Raw genomic sequence first — 17,216 nt, forward strand, 5'->3', positions numbered from 1 at the left:
TCCACTATTTCACTCATGTAAAAAGACAGTGTTCGCACTGACTAGAAATGATACCCCAGGCTGTACTGTGCACTACAGCAGTAAGAGACATATGTGGAGACTGATCACTGTGCTGTGGCTATTCTGATTTTAGAAATGCTCTAACTGTAAAACACATAGGGGCGTGCCAATGGCCTGGTTTTAAAAAATAATGCAAATTCTTAACTGATAATATTTGACATACTGGGTTAAATAAAAACGGTAAATTGTGCAACTCACATTATATTCTTGCAGTGGCACTAGCATCAAGAACACCTCTTTCAATACTAAGCAAGTAAGAAAATCACAGAAACAACTAAAATTATCATCACTTCTCCTAAACAGCTGACTTTAGAAGCATTTAAAGGTAAATACATTAGAAATCTTTTCATGTACAAATTACTTCAAGGAAGCAGAAATTTTCCTTACTCGCTACGCATTTAGCATTGCTTCACTGAATGGAGAGGAGAGCTACTGAGCTCCACAAAAGACACAGGAAGGAGGAAAGCCCCGAGAGGGCGACTACATCAGGACGCAGAAAGCTCTTCAAGTCACCCGCACTGGACGGTAGGCACAGCCGGGTCAGAGGTGCGCACTGAGCTCAGAGCTTTGCAGGCTTGTTAGGCTTCCCACTGGGATGTGATGGCATGCCTGGACACATCTGGAGGTGACACTGATAGGGAGATAGGTCAGGGCTGGTGCTGCAATGACTAGGCCTCTATACTAGGATTCCCTGAAAAGATCAAAGCCCTGGCTCCTTCCAACCCTGTTGTTCTTAAGCAATTTCCCTATCTGTAACAATGGCTTCCTTAAAGTTCCAGAACTACACTAAAAAAAAAAAAAAAAAAAAAAAGTCATAGAAAGGATGTCCTCCTCATTTTTCTAAAATGAGCATGGAGTATATAATTTTAATAGCTGAGTAGAAGAATTGAAGTAAATACATGACTCAGAGCATGAAGTTATTTTTGAATCTCATTTTTAGATATAAAAATACTTAAGAATTTTTTCTCATAAGATTTACCCCAGTCTCCCAGATTTTCTGCTTTCCTACATATCAACTAAATGTAATGAGTCAACCTCAACTGGATCCTGCTTCAAATAGCCAACTGCAGAAGGGTGGTTTTTAGAAACTTGGAGAAAACTGCAGAGTGAATATTAACTTATATTGTTATGATTTATCTATTAATGTCATTCTGTCATATAGAAATTTTAAGTCCTTACCTACTCTGAAATGAGATGATCTCATTTGCATTGTAACTTTAGGGGGGAGGGTTGAGACAGGGTTTTTCTGTGTAATTCCTGGCTATCCTGGAACTCACATCTGCATACCAGACTGGTTTAGTAAAACTCACATACATCCACCTGCCTCTGCCTCCCAATGTTGGGACTAAAGTGTGCCACCATGCCTGGCCTGCTTGGTGACACTTTAATAGCCAAAAATAAAGAGTGAAAGTGTACCCAGTTTTAGTTTCCAAGATGGAAAGAATCAGGCTGGATAGGTGGCTCGTTAGATAAGAGCATAGGCTGCTCTTCTGGAGGACCTAGGTTTAGTTCCCAAAACTCACACTGTAGCACACAAAGATCTGTAACTCCAGTTCCAAAGAAGGCAACGCCCTGCTCTGACTCTGTGGCACTGCACACAATGGTACACATGCATACATGCAGGCCAAACACCCATACACATAGATAAAAGAAAACATATTGATTTTTTAATACCATATAAAACAAAGAAAAAAGTTCCAAAGAACAGCTGTCCAAAAATGTAGATATGTTATTAACACTAAAGAACAGCACACAGAAAGCCAGTTTAGATGACATGGGGTTTAGCTCACTGGTACAGTGCTTGTCTAGCATAAGTGAGGCCATGAGTTCAATACCCCACTGAAGAGAAAATTAGGTACAGCCAGGTGGTGGTGGGTGATGCAGGAGAATTGTCTATATTCTGTCAATCATGTTTTAAATAAACGCTGATTGGCCAGGCAGGAGGTAAAGGTGGGAATACCAGACAGGAAATAGAAATGATACAATGAGAACAGGAGAATTCTGGGAAGGAGGAAGTTGATTCCTCCCACTCCTGCCCAGACCACCGAAGCAGCAGGATGTGATCTGCCCCACTGAGAAAAGGTACTGAGCCACATGGCTAACATAGATCAAAAAAATGGGTTAATCAAGATGGGAGAGTTAGCCAGTGAGAGGCTAGAGCTAATGGGCCAATCAGCTTTATAACTTTAGAGACCTATGTGTGATTTTCTTTGGGACTAAACAGTTGTGGGGTACCGGGCAGGACAGAAACCCAAACAAGCCGGCCTGGCCCCATCATGTTACAGGTGGGCACGCACGGACAGGTGGATCTCTGTAAGTTTGAGGTCAGTCTGGTCTACATAGTGAGTTCCAGGACAACCAGGACTACACAGTAATACCATGTTCAAAAAAAAAGAAAAAGAAAGAAAGAAAATTAGGTACATTTCTGTAATACATTTCTAACACCCACTCATACACAAGATTGACAAGATGATGACAACTATTAACACTAGGTAATGGGCACACAGAGTTTAATTAAATGTTTAGGAATGATAATCATATAGCACTGATTGACACAAACTGAGTCACAAGAAGCTTTAATTCTTGTTTAGTTTGCCAAAGGAGAAAGAGAAGTACATTTATCAGATAACTTTATTTTAAACAAAACTATGATAAGAATTATCAAAACTATTATAAGAATTATTCAAACATCCTTAGTGGATACAACAGATGTCAGCTCTTTAAAGGTATCTTATTCTAGCTCTAGTCAAGTGAATGATAAATAAAAACTCTATTTTTACTAACAAGGAAGTTTGAATTACATAGAATTAATCACTATAGTAATTTGATAGCAGTGGCTTAATGGCTATGTAATCAATAAACAACATGAATAAAATGAGGACTGAAAAAAATAAAAACTCAATTTGTTCTTTCCCAGTCTAATGGCTATAATTAGAATACAGCAGTTTATAGCCTTTAAGAACACAGGGCTTTCTCAATTAGGTTAAAATCTCACCCCATCCCATGCCCTCCCTCAATGAAGGTTCCACTGTCCCACTTTGGCTGGTAGCTTCTTGAATTTGACAATACAGTCTTTGTTCTATGGGGTGTAGGGTTGTCCTGCAAGTCTCAGCGGAGTTCCTCACAACAAAACCATTCACAGACAACTGGTGTGCCAGACAACTGGTATTTCAGGGGGCCAAAGAAGATGAAGGTTTAAAAGAAAAAAAAAAACAAACAAGAACATCTCCCTCTAGCTCTCTGAACTTACTGGTATTCTAGACACTAAAAACTAACAGTGTGGATGGATTGTCATACTACAAATAAAACACCTACCAGACAAGCATCCAACAGGTAACAGGGAGTGGCTATACAAACTCACCACCCTCTCTCTGTTTCTTTCTGTTTTCTTGATTTTAAAGGAAAAAGGCAAAGGAACTGGCTATGACCCAAGAAAATATATCCTGAAAAAATTCAGTGTCTATTTAGTTTTTGCTGAAGTCATTAGTTTCTGTAGCCACAAGACATTATTTTAATTCAGGTCCATGCCAGTGCAGTGAGATTCTTTTCAAACAAACTAACTGAGATCTCTGGCTGAGGCACCTTAGCCAAAGTGCTCAAGCTCTCATGGAAACAAACAAAGCAGTCGGAAGTAGAGCCAAAAAAACAATGACAGAGCAGAAAGAAACAGGGAGACAGAGAGAGGCGAGAGGCATGGTGGGATAGGTAGAAACCAAATTTAGGAGAGTGAAGACAGCGTGGATGAAGGGTGAGGCAGGGAGAGGAGGATCTGAGCTCTAGACACTGATGAGGCTGAGCCATAGTAGAGGAAGATGGGTTTGCCATGCAAAGGTTGGGAGAGAGAATCCAGAAACACAACGACAACCATCAGAAGGTGCATGGCAGTCAGTCAAATCAGTCAAAACCCGTCTGCTGGACAGCTTAATCTTACCTGAATGATCTCCGACTGTTCAGCTAAAGCCTTCCTCTGTGCTTCCAGAGAAGATACCTGTTGCTGATAAATCAAACGCTGCTTCTCCCAGTCCAGAGACTTCTGTCGGAATTCCTGAGGAGACAGTCACGGTACTTAACACCTAAGTGCTTCCTGGACTGTGACACTCCTCACTTTGCTTACCAGCCTCCCACTCCTGGGTCCAGCTGTACCCTTCTCCTCAACAGGAGCTCCATTACTCGCTTAGCTGACTGGGCAGGAGAGGAATAATGAATTCTACTCACACTGTGCCTCTGGGTGTCTGTCTTTCTAAACTTAACACCCTAATGGTGAAGAGGAAGAAACAGACCTGACAGTGGGCTCATGGGCATCTTCATGCTGCCACCTAAGGGCTGTTACCATTTTGTATAATTTTACAGAAAAGAGATCTGAAATAACAGTATTTTCCTTGCCATCTAAATTCCTGACATCCAAACCCAGAACTGATGAGATTCAAACAGATTTCCAAATCATTAACTCAATAGCCCAATTCTAACTTCATATTCTGCTAAACCAGTATTTTTGATAGTCAAAATTTTATTATTTCACAGAAGAATTGCAAAAGCTTGAATAATATGGAAAATATGTACCACATTTTAACAGGTATTTATTAATAACCCAGAGCCAAATAGTTAAAACTTATAGTTGATGAACAGAATTTCAAATTGTACGCCATGAAAATGAACTTGACATTTCTGAAAATAAGGCAAATCAAAGGGAAAAGACCCTCAATCTTCCCATCTTTGTCCTCCAGGAATCCTCAGCTTTAGATTGTTCCTTAGATTGTTATGTCGGCTTTCTGATATTCCACTCAGTCAGTCTGTCTGCCTGTCTGTATGGCACTGCACCATATGTGCCAGCACTGATTTAGAAAGTATTAAAAAAAAAAAAAGCCCAGCCACACAACTGGAGGGTGACATAGACATGGCGTGCACACTAAATGAATGAATAAATAAGAATATTTAATGAAATCAAACAGGACATAAACTTTTGAAGGAATTCAAAGAGGACACAAACAACCATCTAAATGAAATAAGAAAGTCAATACAGGATATGAAAGAGAAACTCAATAGAGCTAGAAATACCGAAAAAAAAAGATCAAACAAATTTTATAAATAAAAATCTTATTGAATCAAATAAAAACTTAATGTAAAGTCTTTCCAATAAATCAAATCAAAGATAGAGTTTTAGAGTCTGAAGACAAAGTAGATGAATTAGAACATCCTGACAATGGCAAACATAATAAGAAAGTCAGAGCCGGGCGGTGGTGGCACATGCCTTTAATCCCAGCACTTGGGAGGCAGAGACAGGCAGATCTCTGTGAGTTCGAGACCAGCCTGGTCTACAAGAGCTAGTTCCAGGACAGGCTCCAAAGCTACAGAGAAACCCTGTCTCGAAAAACCAAAAAATAAAAAAATAAATAAATAAAGTCAGGGCTGAAGAGATCTGAAGAGATGGCTCAGTGGTTGAGAACACTGACTGCCCTTCCAGAGGACCTGGGTTCAATTCCCAGCACCTACATGGCAGCTCACAACTGCTGTAACTACAGTTCCAAGGATCGAACACCCTTACACAGACACGAATGCAGACAAAACACCAGTGCACATAAAACTAAATTAAATATTTTTTTTAAAAAGATAATAAGACAGTATGAATACAATGTACAAGATCCACAGGATACCATTACAAGACCAAATGTAGGGGCTGGTAAGATGGCTTAGTATATAAACAATGCTTGCCATGCAAGCATATATGCCAGCACTCACTAGAAAATGCTGGACATGGCAGCACACATTTGAAATTCCAGTGCTAAGGAGGTATTAACAGAGGGATCCCTAGGCTTACAGGCTAGCCAGTCTAGCTGGATCAGTGAGTGTCAGGTTCACTCAGAGACTCTGTCTCTAAAAGTAAGGTAGAGCGTAACGGACACTGACTTCTAGCCACCACACACACATACACGCATGCATGTTCATACACATGTGCATATACATACATAAAGATCAATCTATGATTCATTAGCATAGAAGAGTGAGAAGATCGGGCTGGAGAGATGGATCAGAGGCTAAGAGCACTGACTGCTCTTCTAGAGTTCCTGAGTTTAATTCCCAGCAACCACATGGTGGTTCACAGCCATCTATAATGAGATCTGGTGCCCTCTTCTGGCATGCAAGCATACATGGAAGGAATGTATACATAATAAATAAATCTTAAAAAAAAAAAAAAGAGTGAGAAGATCAAGATAAAGTCACAGAAAATACACTCACCGCCATGGGTTAAAACCCAAATACAGGAGCAGAGCAATCAAGACACAAAAAACACCTAGAATGTCAAGACCAGAAAAGAACCTTTCCACATCATATTACAGTTAAACACTAAACCTGCAAAACAGAGAGGACCAAAGCTGCAAGAAAAAGGTACAAATACAGACACAAAGGTAAAGCCATCAGAATAAAAGATTTCTCAACAAAAACTCTAAAAGTCAAGGCAAAGAACAATGTAATTCAAGTTCTGAAAGACAATATTGCCAACCTAGATTATTGTAACCACTGCAACTATCTGTGCTAGTTGGCTTTTATTAATTTGACACAAACTAGACATATGGGAAGAAGAAATCTCAACTGAGGAGTGCCTCCATCAGATTGACATGTCTGTGGGGCACTTTCTTAATTAGTGACTGTGGAAGGAGCTGCCATCCTTGGGCAGATGGGTCTGGGCTGTGTAAGAAAAGCACTTGAATAAGTAGAGGAAGCAAACCAGAAGACAGCATTCCTCCACTGTCTCTGCTTCAGTTCATGCCTGCGGTTTCTGCTTTGTTTGAACTCCTGTCCTGGCTTCCCTTGGTGACAGACTACAAGCTGTAAACTGAACTAATTCTTGTCTCCCCAAGTTGGTTTTGGTCATAGTATTTCAGCATGGCAACAAAATATTACTAGCACACTATTCTTCAGAACTGAAGGGGAAAAAAATTTTTTCCTTGATAAACACAAACTAAAGGAATTTTTGAGCTCATTGTAGTAATACTGGAGTAATCTACATACTGATGAGAAAGATCAACATCCATGATACAATAGGAGAGAACAAACTTCAGTGGACAAATGAGGATTAGGAGGATACCAGACACCACAAAACAAGATGGCAGAAATGAACCATAACTTTCACTAGTATCTCTGAATAGCAATGGTTTCAATTCTCTAATCAAAAGACACAGACTAGAGCTAGGGAGTTGGTTCAGTGGGTAAGAGTGCTTACCGAGAAAGTGACAGTCCCCAAGTGCAAATCCCCAGAACCCACATAAAAACTTGACCATGGGGGGGCTGGAGAGATGGCTCAGCGGTTAAGAGCATTGCCTGCTCTTCCAAAGGTCCTGAGTTCAATTCCCAGCAACCACATGGTGGCTCACAACCATTTGTAATAAGGTCTGGTGCCCTCTTCTGGCCTGCAGGCATACATGTAGACAGAATATTGTATACATAATAAATAAATATTTTAAAAAAAAAAAAAAAAAAAAAACTTGACCATGGCTGTATGTGCCTGTAATTCCAGTGTTTGGAGGGGGAGACAATAGGATCCCAGGAGCTTGCTTAGCCAGCCGCCCTAGTCAAAATGGCAAGGTTCAGGTTTACTAAGAAACCCTGTCTCAAAACATAAACTTGAAATTGGCAGAGGAAGGCACACAATTTCTCCCTCTGGCCTCCACATGTGCTCATATGGGCACACAAAGACATGTGTACATACAACTCTATACAACTATCTCTATCTCTCTCCCTCCATAGACTAGTTAATTGGATTAAAAAATAGGATCCATCTATTTGTTGGCTGCAAGAAACACACCTACTGGAAAACATAAACACTGCCTTAGAGGGAAAGGATAGATCATTCACTATGACCAAGTATGCACCATTACAAGGATACAAGGATGACTCAACATATACAAACATATGCATCATATTAACAAACACAAGGACAGAAATCACATGACCCTCTTAATTGATGCAGAAAAGACTTTTTTTAAGATTTTATTTATTTTTTTATGTATACACTGTTCTGCCTCCGTGTATGCCTACAGGCCCAAAGAGGGCACCAGATCTCATTGCAGATGGTTGTGAGCCACCATGTGGTTGCTGGGAATTGAACTCAGGACCTCTGGAAGAGCAGTCAGTGCTTAACCGCTGAGCCATCTCTCCAGCCCCCAGAAAAGACTTTTGACATAATCCAATAACTCTTCCTTATAAAAGCCTTGAAAAAACTAACAGTAAAGAACTATGTCTCAACATAATAAAGGACATATATAGCAAGCCTATAGTCAACATACTAAATAAGGAGAAGCCCAAATACTGCCACTAAAATGAAGCATGAGAGGCAAAGACATACATTTTCTCCATTGTTATTCAATAGTCTTTGGAGTTTTAAAGCAAAAAGCTAAAGGAAGAAAAGAGATACAAATAAAGGAAGAAGTCACACAATCCTTTCTTTGGACATAATGATCCCGTACATGAAACTCTACTCCCACCACCAGACAGCTTCCAGAACTGATGAACACCTTCAGAAAAGGAGCAAAATATAAAGTCCACACACAAAACTCAGTAGCTTTTCAATAACCAATACCAGACACCCTGACAAAGAACTCAAAAAAGTAATTTCATTCACAACAGCTTTAAAATATTGCAGAATTAAATAAATACACATATGCACACACATACATATACCATGGGATAACACAACCAAGAAAATAATCAATCTCTTCAATGAAATCTTTAAAACATCAAAGAAGGAAGTAGAAGAAAACACTGGAGAATGGAAAGGTCTGCCATACTCATAGACTGGCAGAAATATGAATGGCTATATATTGAAAACATCTCATAAAGAGAACTGAAGAATGCCAATGGAACTAAGCAGATAAGACGAAAACGGGATACAGAAGAAAGGACGCTAAGAAACTCCAAAGGCAGAATGTGATATATACTATGTCTGTGGACAAAACCCTGAAACGTTTCATGAGATGAGAGCAATGTTGAAGAGGATAACAATGAGCTGGAAATGGCCTCCCAGAGTCAGTGCAGTAACCTGGGCCAGAGGATAACTCCTGAGGTTCTGTGCTCATGGTTGGTAGTGTAGGCTGATAATAAGGATGTGAAGTACTGGGAGAAAAAATAGCAGTGAAGACGGCTGGAGGGGAAGCAGTATTTGTGTGGTACTCTGATTCCAAGTTCTAAATCTATAAAAACATTAAAGTATAAAAGAACACTAAACATAAGAATTACAGTTCCAGACGGTTAAGTATACTGGCATTTGTGTGTGACAGATAACCCAGAACAGAAAATGTTTAAGTAGGCACACAGAGGTGCTGACCGGTGTTTCTCAAATAGGGTAAAGTATAGATTCCTAGATCCCATGCCTACTCTGAATCAGACTCTCTGAAGTTGCAAAGCACCCTGGTGACTGTTATAATGCACTGCAGAGCTCATACAGAGGAGAAGGAACTCACTGCCTCCTGTCTGTAATCATGGAGCTACAGAGCAAATACAAAATCAGCAGAGGGAGGCGAACCCTTTGTAACTCCGGCTCCATCTAAATGGGAACTAAAACTAAACCACCTAATGTGAAGAGTACTCTCTGCAAGAAAAAGCCAAGAATTCCCTACATTTGCTAATACCAACTCAGTTAGGTGTGGGACACAGTGATAACAGGATGCTGCTACTAACTGATGGTCACTGTTCTCAGAATGGGAGGGACTGAATACTAGGATCTTCCCAAGCATGTTGGCTACCCCTGCTCCCTGTACCCTAAATGCCAATTTTATGCTCCATCATCTTAACAACAATAACAAAAAGCAAGCAAAACTTCCACATATTTCCAAAAGCCCTGTAGGGTAGAACTACCCTCTTGAGAATTACTGATGGCCTAGAACCCCATCAGCCACAGGGGAGCAAGTGATGATGGGCTGGCTGTACTGTGGATCACCCACCCACTACTGAGTAGCTCAGAGGCAGCCCGGAGATGGCAGGAACTCGCTTCAGGAAACGGGTTCATGGGAAATAGTGTTTTTCTACACAGCGGCTGACGGTCGCGACTGAGGGTACTGCTGTGAACATACCTCTATTTTTCCAGTCAGCCTCTCAATCTCAGACCGATCCTCCCGCAGACTTTTGGTATTTCCTCTAAATTCTCTTAGTTGCTTTTTCTGTAGCTTTTCATAGCTTCTCTTCAGTCTGCCTAACTGTAAAAACATTTATTTACTTAAATTTTAACAGCTAGTAAATTGTGGTGGTCAGACAAATTGGGATCATAAAGTAAAAGCAGTACCAAATTATCCTATTGAAAACAGATTGGCAGCATGCTAGAGTTGCAAAGCAAAAAAAAAAAAAAAGAAAGAAAGAAAGAAAGAAAACCTAAAAATTATAGGCTATAGGGCTGGCATATAGCTCTGCTGATGAGTGCTGACCTAGTCAGCACTGGGTCTGGGCTGGATCCCCAGGACCACAAAAACTGGGTGTGGTAGCAAATGCGGTGATCACACAGTTAAGTGGAGGCAGGAAAAAAAATCAGAAGATCAAGGTCATGAAGAATCTGAGGTCAGCCTGAGATACCTTACCTCAAAGTACATGCCTGCTTGCATGTGTATGTATGAGAAATAAATGCTAGCAATGAAATTTCCAGGCCAAAAAAAGAAAAGAAAAAAAGTCTGGTTTTACTACAATCGCAATGCATTCACAGACCCCCCCCATGACTCACTCCACATAAGAGAGGAAGCAGTAACTGTTCCCCTTTAGGTCAGTGGGCTTCAAGACATACTCTTAAGGGCATTAATGCCCAGTAAACAGACTTTGACTTCAACCAAAACAAAAACAATTTTCCCCAAAGTTAAAAAGTAAATTAAATACTGAAATAATGTTTTCTTCACTTTAAAGATTTTATTTTTAATTTCTAACTATGTGTGTTCTAATTATGTCTCAATGCAGGTATGTACATGCAAGTACAGATGCCCACGGAGGCCAGAAGAGGGAGTCAGATCCTTCAAGCTGGAGTGATGGATGGTTGTGAGCTTCCTAATGTGCTTTTAAAAAATATCTATTTAAGCTGGGCAGTGGTGGCGCATGCCTTTAATCCCAGCACTCAGGAGGCAGAGGCAGGCGGATCTCTGTGAGTTCGAGGCCAGCCTGGTCTACAAGAGCTAGTTCCAGGACAGGCTCTAAAAAAAAGCTGCAGAGAAACCCTGTCTCGAAAAATCAAAAAAAGAAAAAAAAGAAAAAAAAATATCTATTTATTTGTGGAAGGTGGGTGTTGGGGAGGGAAGAGTGTGAACACCACAGCCCACCAGGGGAGTCAAAGGTCAGCTTGCAGGGAGGGTTAAAGGTCAGCTTGCAGGCCTCTACCAACTAGTTATCGCGCAGCCCTTGCTCTTCTTAATCCCAAAACATTTCTAAGCCTTTTGTTTTTTTCAATATTTAAAAATCAGCTACTGAATTAACTTACAAATTAAAATATTAAGTTTTCTGGTATCAGGATTTTACTAGTATACAAATATAGCTATTTTTCCTTTAGGTACTCAGTCAATTGCTGGTTTAGGTAATATCAAGTATATTAGACAAGATTCTTTGTCAAGATCCAAGGTCAGAAAAATATATTTCTACCACATACTTCCCACAGGGTATCATGTATGATATGTATTTCCTACCATAGAAAGTAGTAACCAGTTCTAAGAACGACTACACAGCACGTCACAGAACTAAAGCCTCACTTCCTCCTGCAGTTTCTTTAACTCCTGCTTATACTCCATGGCCATTTCTTGCTTGTTTTTTTCATGTTCTTCTATCTGCTGATGCAACATTCCAATCTAAAAGCAGAAAGGGGTAGCACAATTCAGTATTAGCATTGAAATAATATCCCTGCAACACAAAAACAGAAACTAATCCTTGCACTTCCTTGCAAACTAACGTTCTCAATGTATCTACATGCTTAGCCTTAAAATACGAATAATTCTTTTACAAATTTAAAGTTAGTTCAAGACGCACACTCCTTGTCTGATTTATTTTCCCCAACTCTTTGTTAAAATAAATAATAAATTCTCATAAAAATAGCATATGTTTAAATTTTTTGATAACCAAAAATATTTCATTTTTAGAAACCTGTAAAACTTTCTACAAGTAAAGCACAGTTCAGTAACATCAGAGACAGACTGAAAAACAATGAGTAGCTACTACTTACTTCAGAATTTTCCTGACTATCAGAGTAAGGAAGGAATCCTAACCCATTCTGCAATGACTGGGTACGAGTGACAACAATTTCATAGCTCATCTGTATGATGTGTGCAGTCATACCTGCAGTTGACATGGTGCTGGGACTGAACTCAGGTTCTCATGCTTGTGTGGCAAGCAATTTACCCATTGATTGAGCCACAGGCCCAGCTTTTTCTGATTTCTTAAAGTGGTTATTTAAATAACTGATTTTCAGCCTTCCTACTGTAACATATCTGGAGATATAGATAGGTAAAATTCTCTTTAGGGACCATGTGAGAAGCATGCTGTGTTGTTTTTCAGTTTATTTTGGTTCTATGCTGAGGACTGATCTTAGGGCCTCTGCATAGACAAGTACACGCTCTGCCACTCTCCATTCATCTATTCCTACAAATACTGACCCACAGGGGACTGAACCCAGGCCTTTGTATGTGTAAGTACACACTGTGCCACTGCCCATTCATCCAACCCTACAAATGTGACCCATAGGAAGGTCATTATCATTATCAAAGTATATTCTAATTTTTTAAATTTATTTATTATGTATACAGTGTTCTGCCTGCATGTATCACTGCATGCCAGAAGAGGGCACCAAATCTCATTACAGATGGTTGTGAGCCACCATGTGGTTGCTGGGAATTGAACTCAGGACCTTTGGAAGAACAGTCAGTGCTCTTAACCTCTTGAGCCATCTCTCCAGCCCCATATTCTAATTTTTACTGTGATTTCTTCATGACTTAACAGTATTTGGGAGGCTGAAGAACTGCCTCAGCAATTAAGAGCACTGACTGCTCCTAGAGAGGAGTTCCCATCATCCAAATGGTCGCTCATAATCATCTGTAATCCCAGTCCCAGTGGATCCAACGCTCTCTTCTGACCTCCATGGGTACCACACATGCATGTGGTGAACATGGATATATTATAAATAAAATAAACAAATCTAAAAATAGGGTCATTTAGAACTATATTGCTTTTCCAAGTACTTGAAAGGCCTTTTTAGAAGTATATTGCTTAATTTCTAAGTACTTGAAAAGTTGTCTTTTATTGTGTTGAGTTTTAGCTTAAAACTACTTTGTTACAAAAACACACAATTTAATCTGCTGTAGCTGCCTGACAGCAATAAAATGCTTCAATCACATTAAAAGAACATGTTTAAAATGAATTAGGTCAAGTTGATTTTGATCAACCCTCTACCTTAAAAGCCTTTCCATGTGCTTGTTCTATCAATAGCAAGAGAGCTGTGTTAAGGCTTCTACAGTTTCCATGAATAAAATTTCTCCCTAAATCCTGTTTTTGCTTTGTACATTTTAAGACTGTTATTAACTACTTACAGTTGGATTATTAGAGTTACCGAGTAGAAGTCAGAGGACAACCTGTGGGAATTAGTCCTCTCCCTCTACTCTGTGGGTACCAGGGATTGAACTCAGATCTTACAAGCTTAGCAGCAAGCATCCTTACCTGCTGAGCCATCCTGCTAGCCCAAGTTACCTCCATTTTCTTTTGAACGTCTTCTCATGGTACAATATTTCCAAATTCTTACTTTCAAATGTTGGTGTATATTTTTAAATTTTCCTTCCTCTAAATTCTTTGGATTTAACAAGCTTTCTTCCTGACCTCTGAAATAAATCACTACCGATAGATTTTCAGCCTATCTTCTTCTGACATACTCTTACGCCCTCTTCGACACTACTGCACCCTGCAACTCTGAGTATAGTCCTATCTACTACTTTTCATTTCTATTATGACTTCTCTGAGTCACTAGGAACCTTACTTCTTAATTTCCAAATGCACAGATTTTTTTCAGAGTTATCTTTTTCTAACTTATTTCTGCTATGTTAAGAGAGTTTATCTATGATTTCAAGCCTTTGTTTATGGCAAAATTCACTCCACAGCCCAGGATAGAGTCGACTTTGGTAATCATTCAGTGCTGGAAAAGAAATGCACACTCTGCAGTTCCCTTATGTCATGGTCTATAGTTATAAACTAGGTCAGGTTTGCTGATCACGCTGTTCAATTCTGTATCTTTATGAATGTCCTCCATCAGTTATTAAGAAAAATGTGTTAAAACTCCCAAGCATGACTGTGGCTTCATTATTCCTACTGACAGTCTTGGTACTTTTTGCATACATCTAAGAAAGGTTAACACTATCTTACTGTATTATTTTGTCCTATTTTGAGCTTTCCTAAAAGTGCAATCTGAGATGTGGACTTCTGAGCAGGTAACTGGAGTGACCTTGGAAAGCACAGTGAGGTGACAGGAAGGAAGGGCCATACTGGGTCTATTCCTGGGCAGAAGGCCACAGTAAGCAGCTGGAGCTGTGTTCCTGGGAACCTACTAAGGAAACAAACAGATGTGCTTCAGAACTGTCTCTGTGAGCAATGGGAGCCTGCTGACCTTACTCACCATCACCCTGCTGAGGTTTGCCCTGGGAAAGTTAACTACCCCACAGTTGTAGGTTTAGGGTGAGCAGCTTTCTGAGGTCCTGAGAGGAGCAAGCGCAGTAGAGTGTTGGTGACACAGAAAGCCGTATTTCAGGGCTGAGAATGAAATCAGGGAGAAGGAACGTGGCGCAGACTGGAACGGTGTCAGTGACAACTGCGCATCCTGAGACTGGCGCCCTCCAGGTGGAGCACTGCTGTCCCCTTTAGTCTAGCTCTGCGATTCCACTTCTTCTAGCATGAACCTAGTTACATCATCTTTCTCTTCAAGTGTCTGGGTGGAAGGTATTTTTATTTTGCCATTTACTTTTAACCTTCATGTGCTTTTACAATTATTAAATAACCATGGTTCATTATTTTCACTTCGTTAGCTAATTTTTGTCTTTAAGTTGAGTCAGTGGCTGCATTTACAACTAACGGACTTACTTGGATTTAAATTATTGTCTTATGTGCTATGTATACTTAATAAGCCCTGCACCTTTTTTCTTTACTGTTGCCCTCTTTGGACTGACTCTGTTCTCATCATTCTATGATCTCCTTCTATTAACCTGGATGATATTCTCAACTAGTATAAACTTTAAGGTTCCCTCAGCCTGACACAGGAATCACTGACATAACAAGTCTAATGTCAGATGGTTACATTTCCAATTCCCTGGTAATCCTGAGATTAAAAATGTAATTTGATCCCATTCATCACCAATTTGACTTCACTATGTGATGGAGGACTCTCATTGGCTAATAAAGAAACTGCCTGGCCCATTTGATTGGCCAGCCCTTAGGTGGGCAGAGTAGACAGAACAGGAAGAAGGAAGTGAGGTAGATGGCTCAGGCAGATGCCTCAGGCAATCACCATTCCTCGCCTCTCTGAGACAGATGCCATGAAGCCAGCCACCAGGCCAGACACGATGAAGCTCCGGCCCAAGATGGACGAACGTTAGAATCTTTCCAGTAAGGCACCACTTCGTGGTGCTACACAGATTATTAGATATGGGTTAATCAAGATGTGAGTAAGAGGCTGAAACTAATGGGCCAGGCAGTGGTTAAAAGAATACAGTTTCTGTGTAATTATTTCGGGGCATAAGCTAGCTGGTGGCCGGGAGCCAGGCGGCCGGGAGCTGGGCGGGATGAAAAGCAGTCCTGCCCGCAGCTCCACACCACAACTATGCACAATACTGAATGTATGATAAGCTGCTGCATCTGACCACTATTTGCTTAGATTTTCTTCCTGGAGCTCTGGTCATCCATCCGAAGGATGTTCTTTTCTAATTGTTTGTTTCATCCATTGTGTGCATGTCTCATGCATGCATGTGCATGTGCGGAGGTCAGTGGACAGCTTACAGAAGTCAGCAAGCACCTTACCACTGAACTATATCCTCAACCCTCAGGGGTCACTTTAAGTATCACTTATTTCTTTCAAGGTGGTCTCAGTCTTCACAGCAATACTGGCATAGGGGTCCCCACTTTGCACATGATGGATCAGGCTGGAGCTACTTGTCCAAAACATTCAGCTGAAAAACATTGAAAGAGGGCTCCAAACTCTCACTGTTTCACTAGGTCAACTTGGAGTTAAGGACAACAGTGGCAGACTCCATCAAAATCAACCTGATCTCAACTCTCTGTAGAGAAACAAATCAGCTAGCAAAGCCTTACACTGGTGCATGGTCTGCAAGCTGCTGGTGCTGGCCAAAAACCGCAGCCCACCAGGAGATAAGGGCCTGCAACAGGTGAAATCAGTCACCCATGAAACTCAAGCTTAGTGTAAATGACATTCACGCACAGTAAAACACTCCCACCGAAGATGCTGGGCACAGATGCACATCTGGCCACAGGCTTCCCATCTCACCAGGCACCTGCCCTGGGACAACTTCCGCCATGAGACTAACCGCTTCTTGGCCTGTACCTCGGACAGAATACAAAAACTTAAAGCCCTGTTTCTAGTTGTTATATCATGTGAGATTATGAACACATTAGAAGTAAGTGGGGCTTTTTGTGTGTATGTGAGTATCTCTGTGTGTTTGTGTGTGTATGTGCGTATGTCTGTTCTCATATGTATGAGTGCACACACAAAACCGGCTCGAGCATACCCTGTGAAGCCCCAAGGCTGACATCAGAGTCTTCCTCTACTGCCCTCTACTTTACCACTGAAGCAGGGTCTCTCAGCTGAACCCAGAGTTTGCCATACAGCTTAGTCTAGCTAGCCAGACCCCCATCTCTGCCTTTCAAGAGATGCCCACCTGGGATTTAAGTGAGTTCAGGGATCTACACTCTGGATCTCATGCTTGGACAGCAAGCACTTTATCCACTAAACCATCACCCTAGCCCTAGAAAAAAAGTATGTTAATGAAATAAGATTCGCAGACTCTATGGAATAGAGGCCCATTCTGGTGTTTGACAGAAGTACATAACATCTAGAAACTTAATCAATTCCCAAGAACTCAATCAAGGAAGCAGCAAGTCAACTAGACATCTGCAATCTAAATTTCCTAAATATCCCATGCCAAACTTGAAATCTT

At 40.6% G+C, this 17,216-nt stretch overlaps 1 protein-coding gene across 4 annotated transcripts in view; it reads right to left on the bottom strand.

Annotated features, from left to right (window-relative positions):
* The window catches only part of Cep63 (centrosomal protein 63), a 46,584-nt gene that overhangs the window by 16,589 nt on the left and 12,779 nt on the right, over positions 1–17,216 (bottom strand). For all 4 annotated transcript variants that reach the window (XM_038322393.2, XM_038322392.2, XM_038322394.2 and 1 more), the window contains 3 exons: positions 11,769–11,864; positions 10,125–10,247; positions 3,992–4,105 (listed from right to left, as the gene is read on the bottom strand). In XM_038322393.2, coding sequence (XP_038178321.1) covers positions 3,992–4,105; positions 10,125–10,247; positions 11,769–11,864 — 333 coding nt within the window. The remainder of the gene's footprint in view (positions 1–3,991; positions 4,106–10,124; positions 10,248–11,768; positions 11,865–17,216) is intronic.

Source organism: Arvicola amphibius, chromosome 3 (assembly GCF_903992535.2).
Source record: "Arvicola amphibius chromosome 3, mArvAmp1.2, whole genome shotgun sequence".
Classification (NCBI taxonomy): Eukaryota; Metazoa; Chordata; class Mammalia; order Rodentia; family Cricetidae; genus Arvicola; species Arvicola amphibius.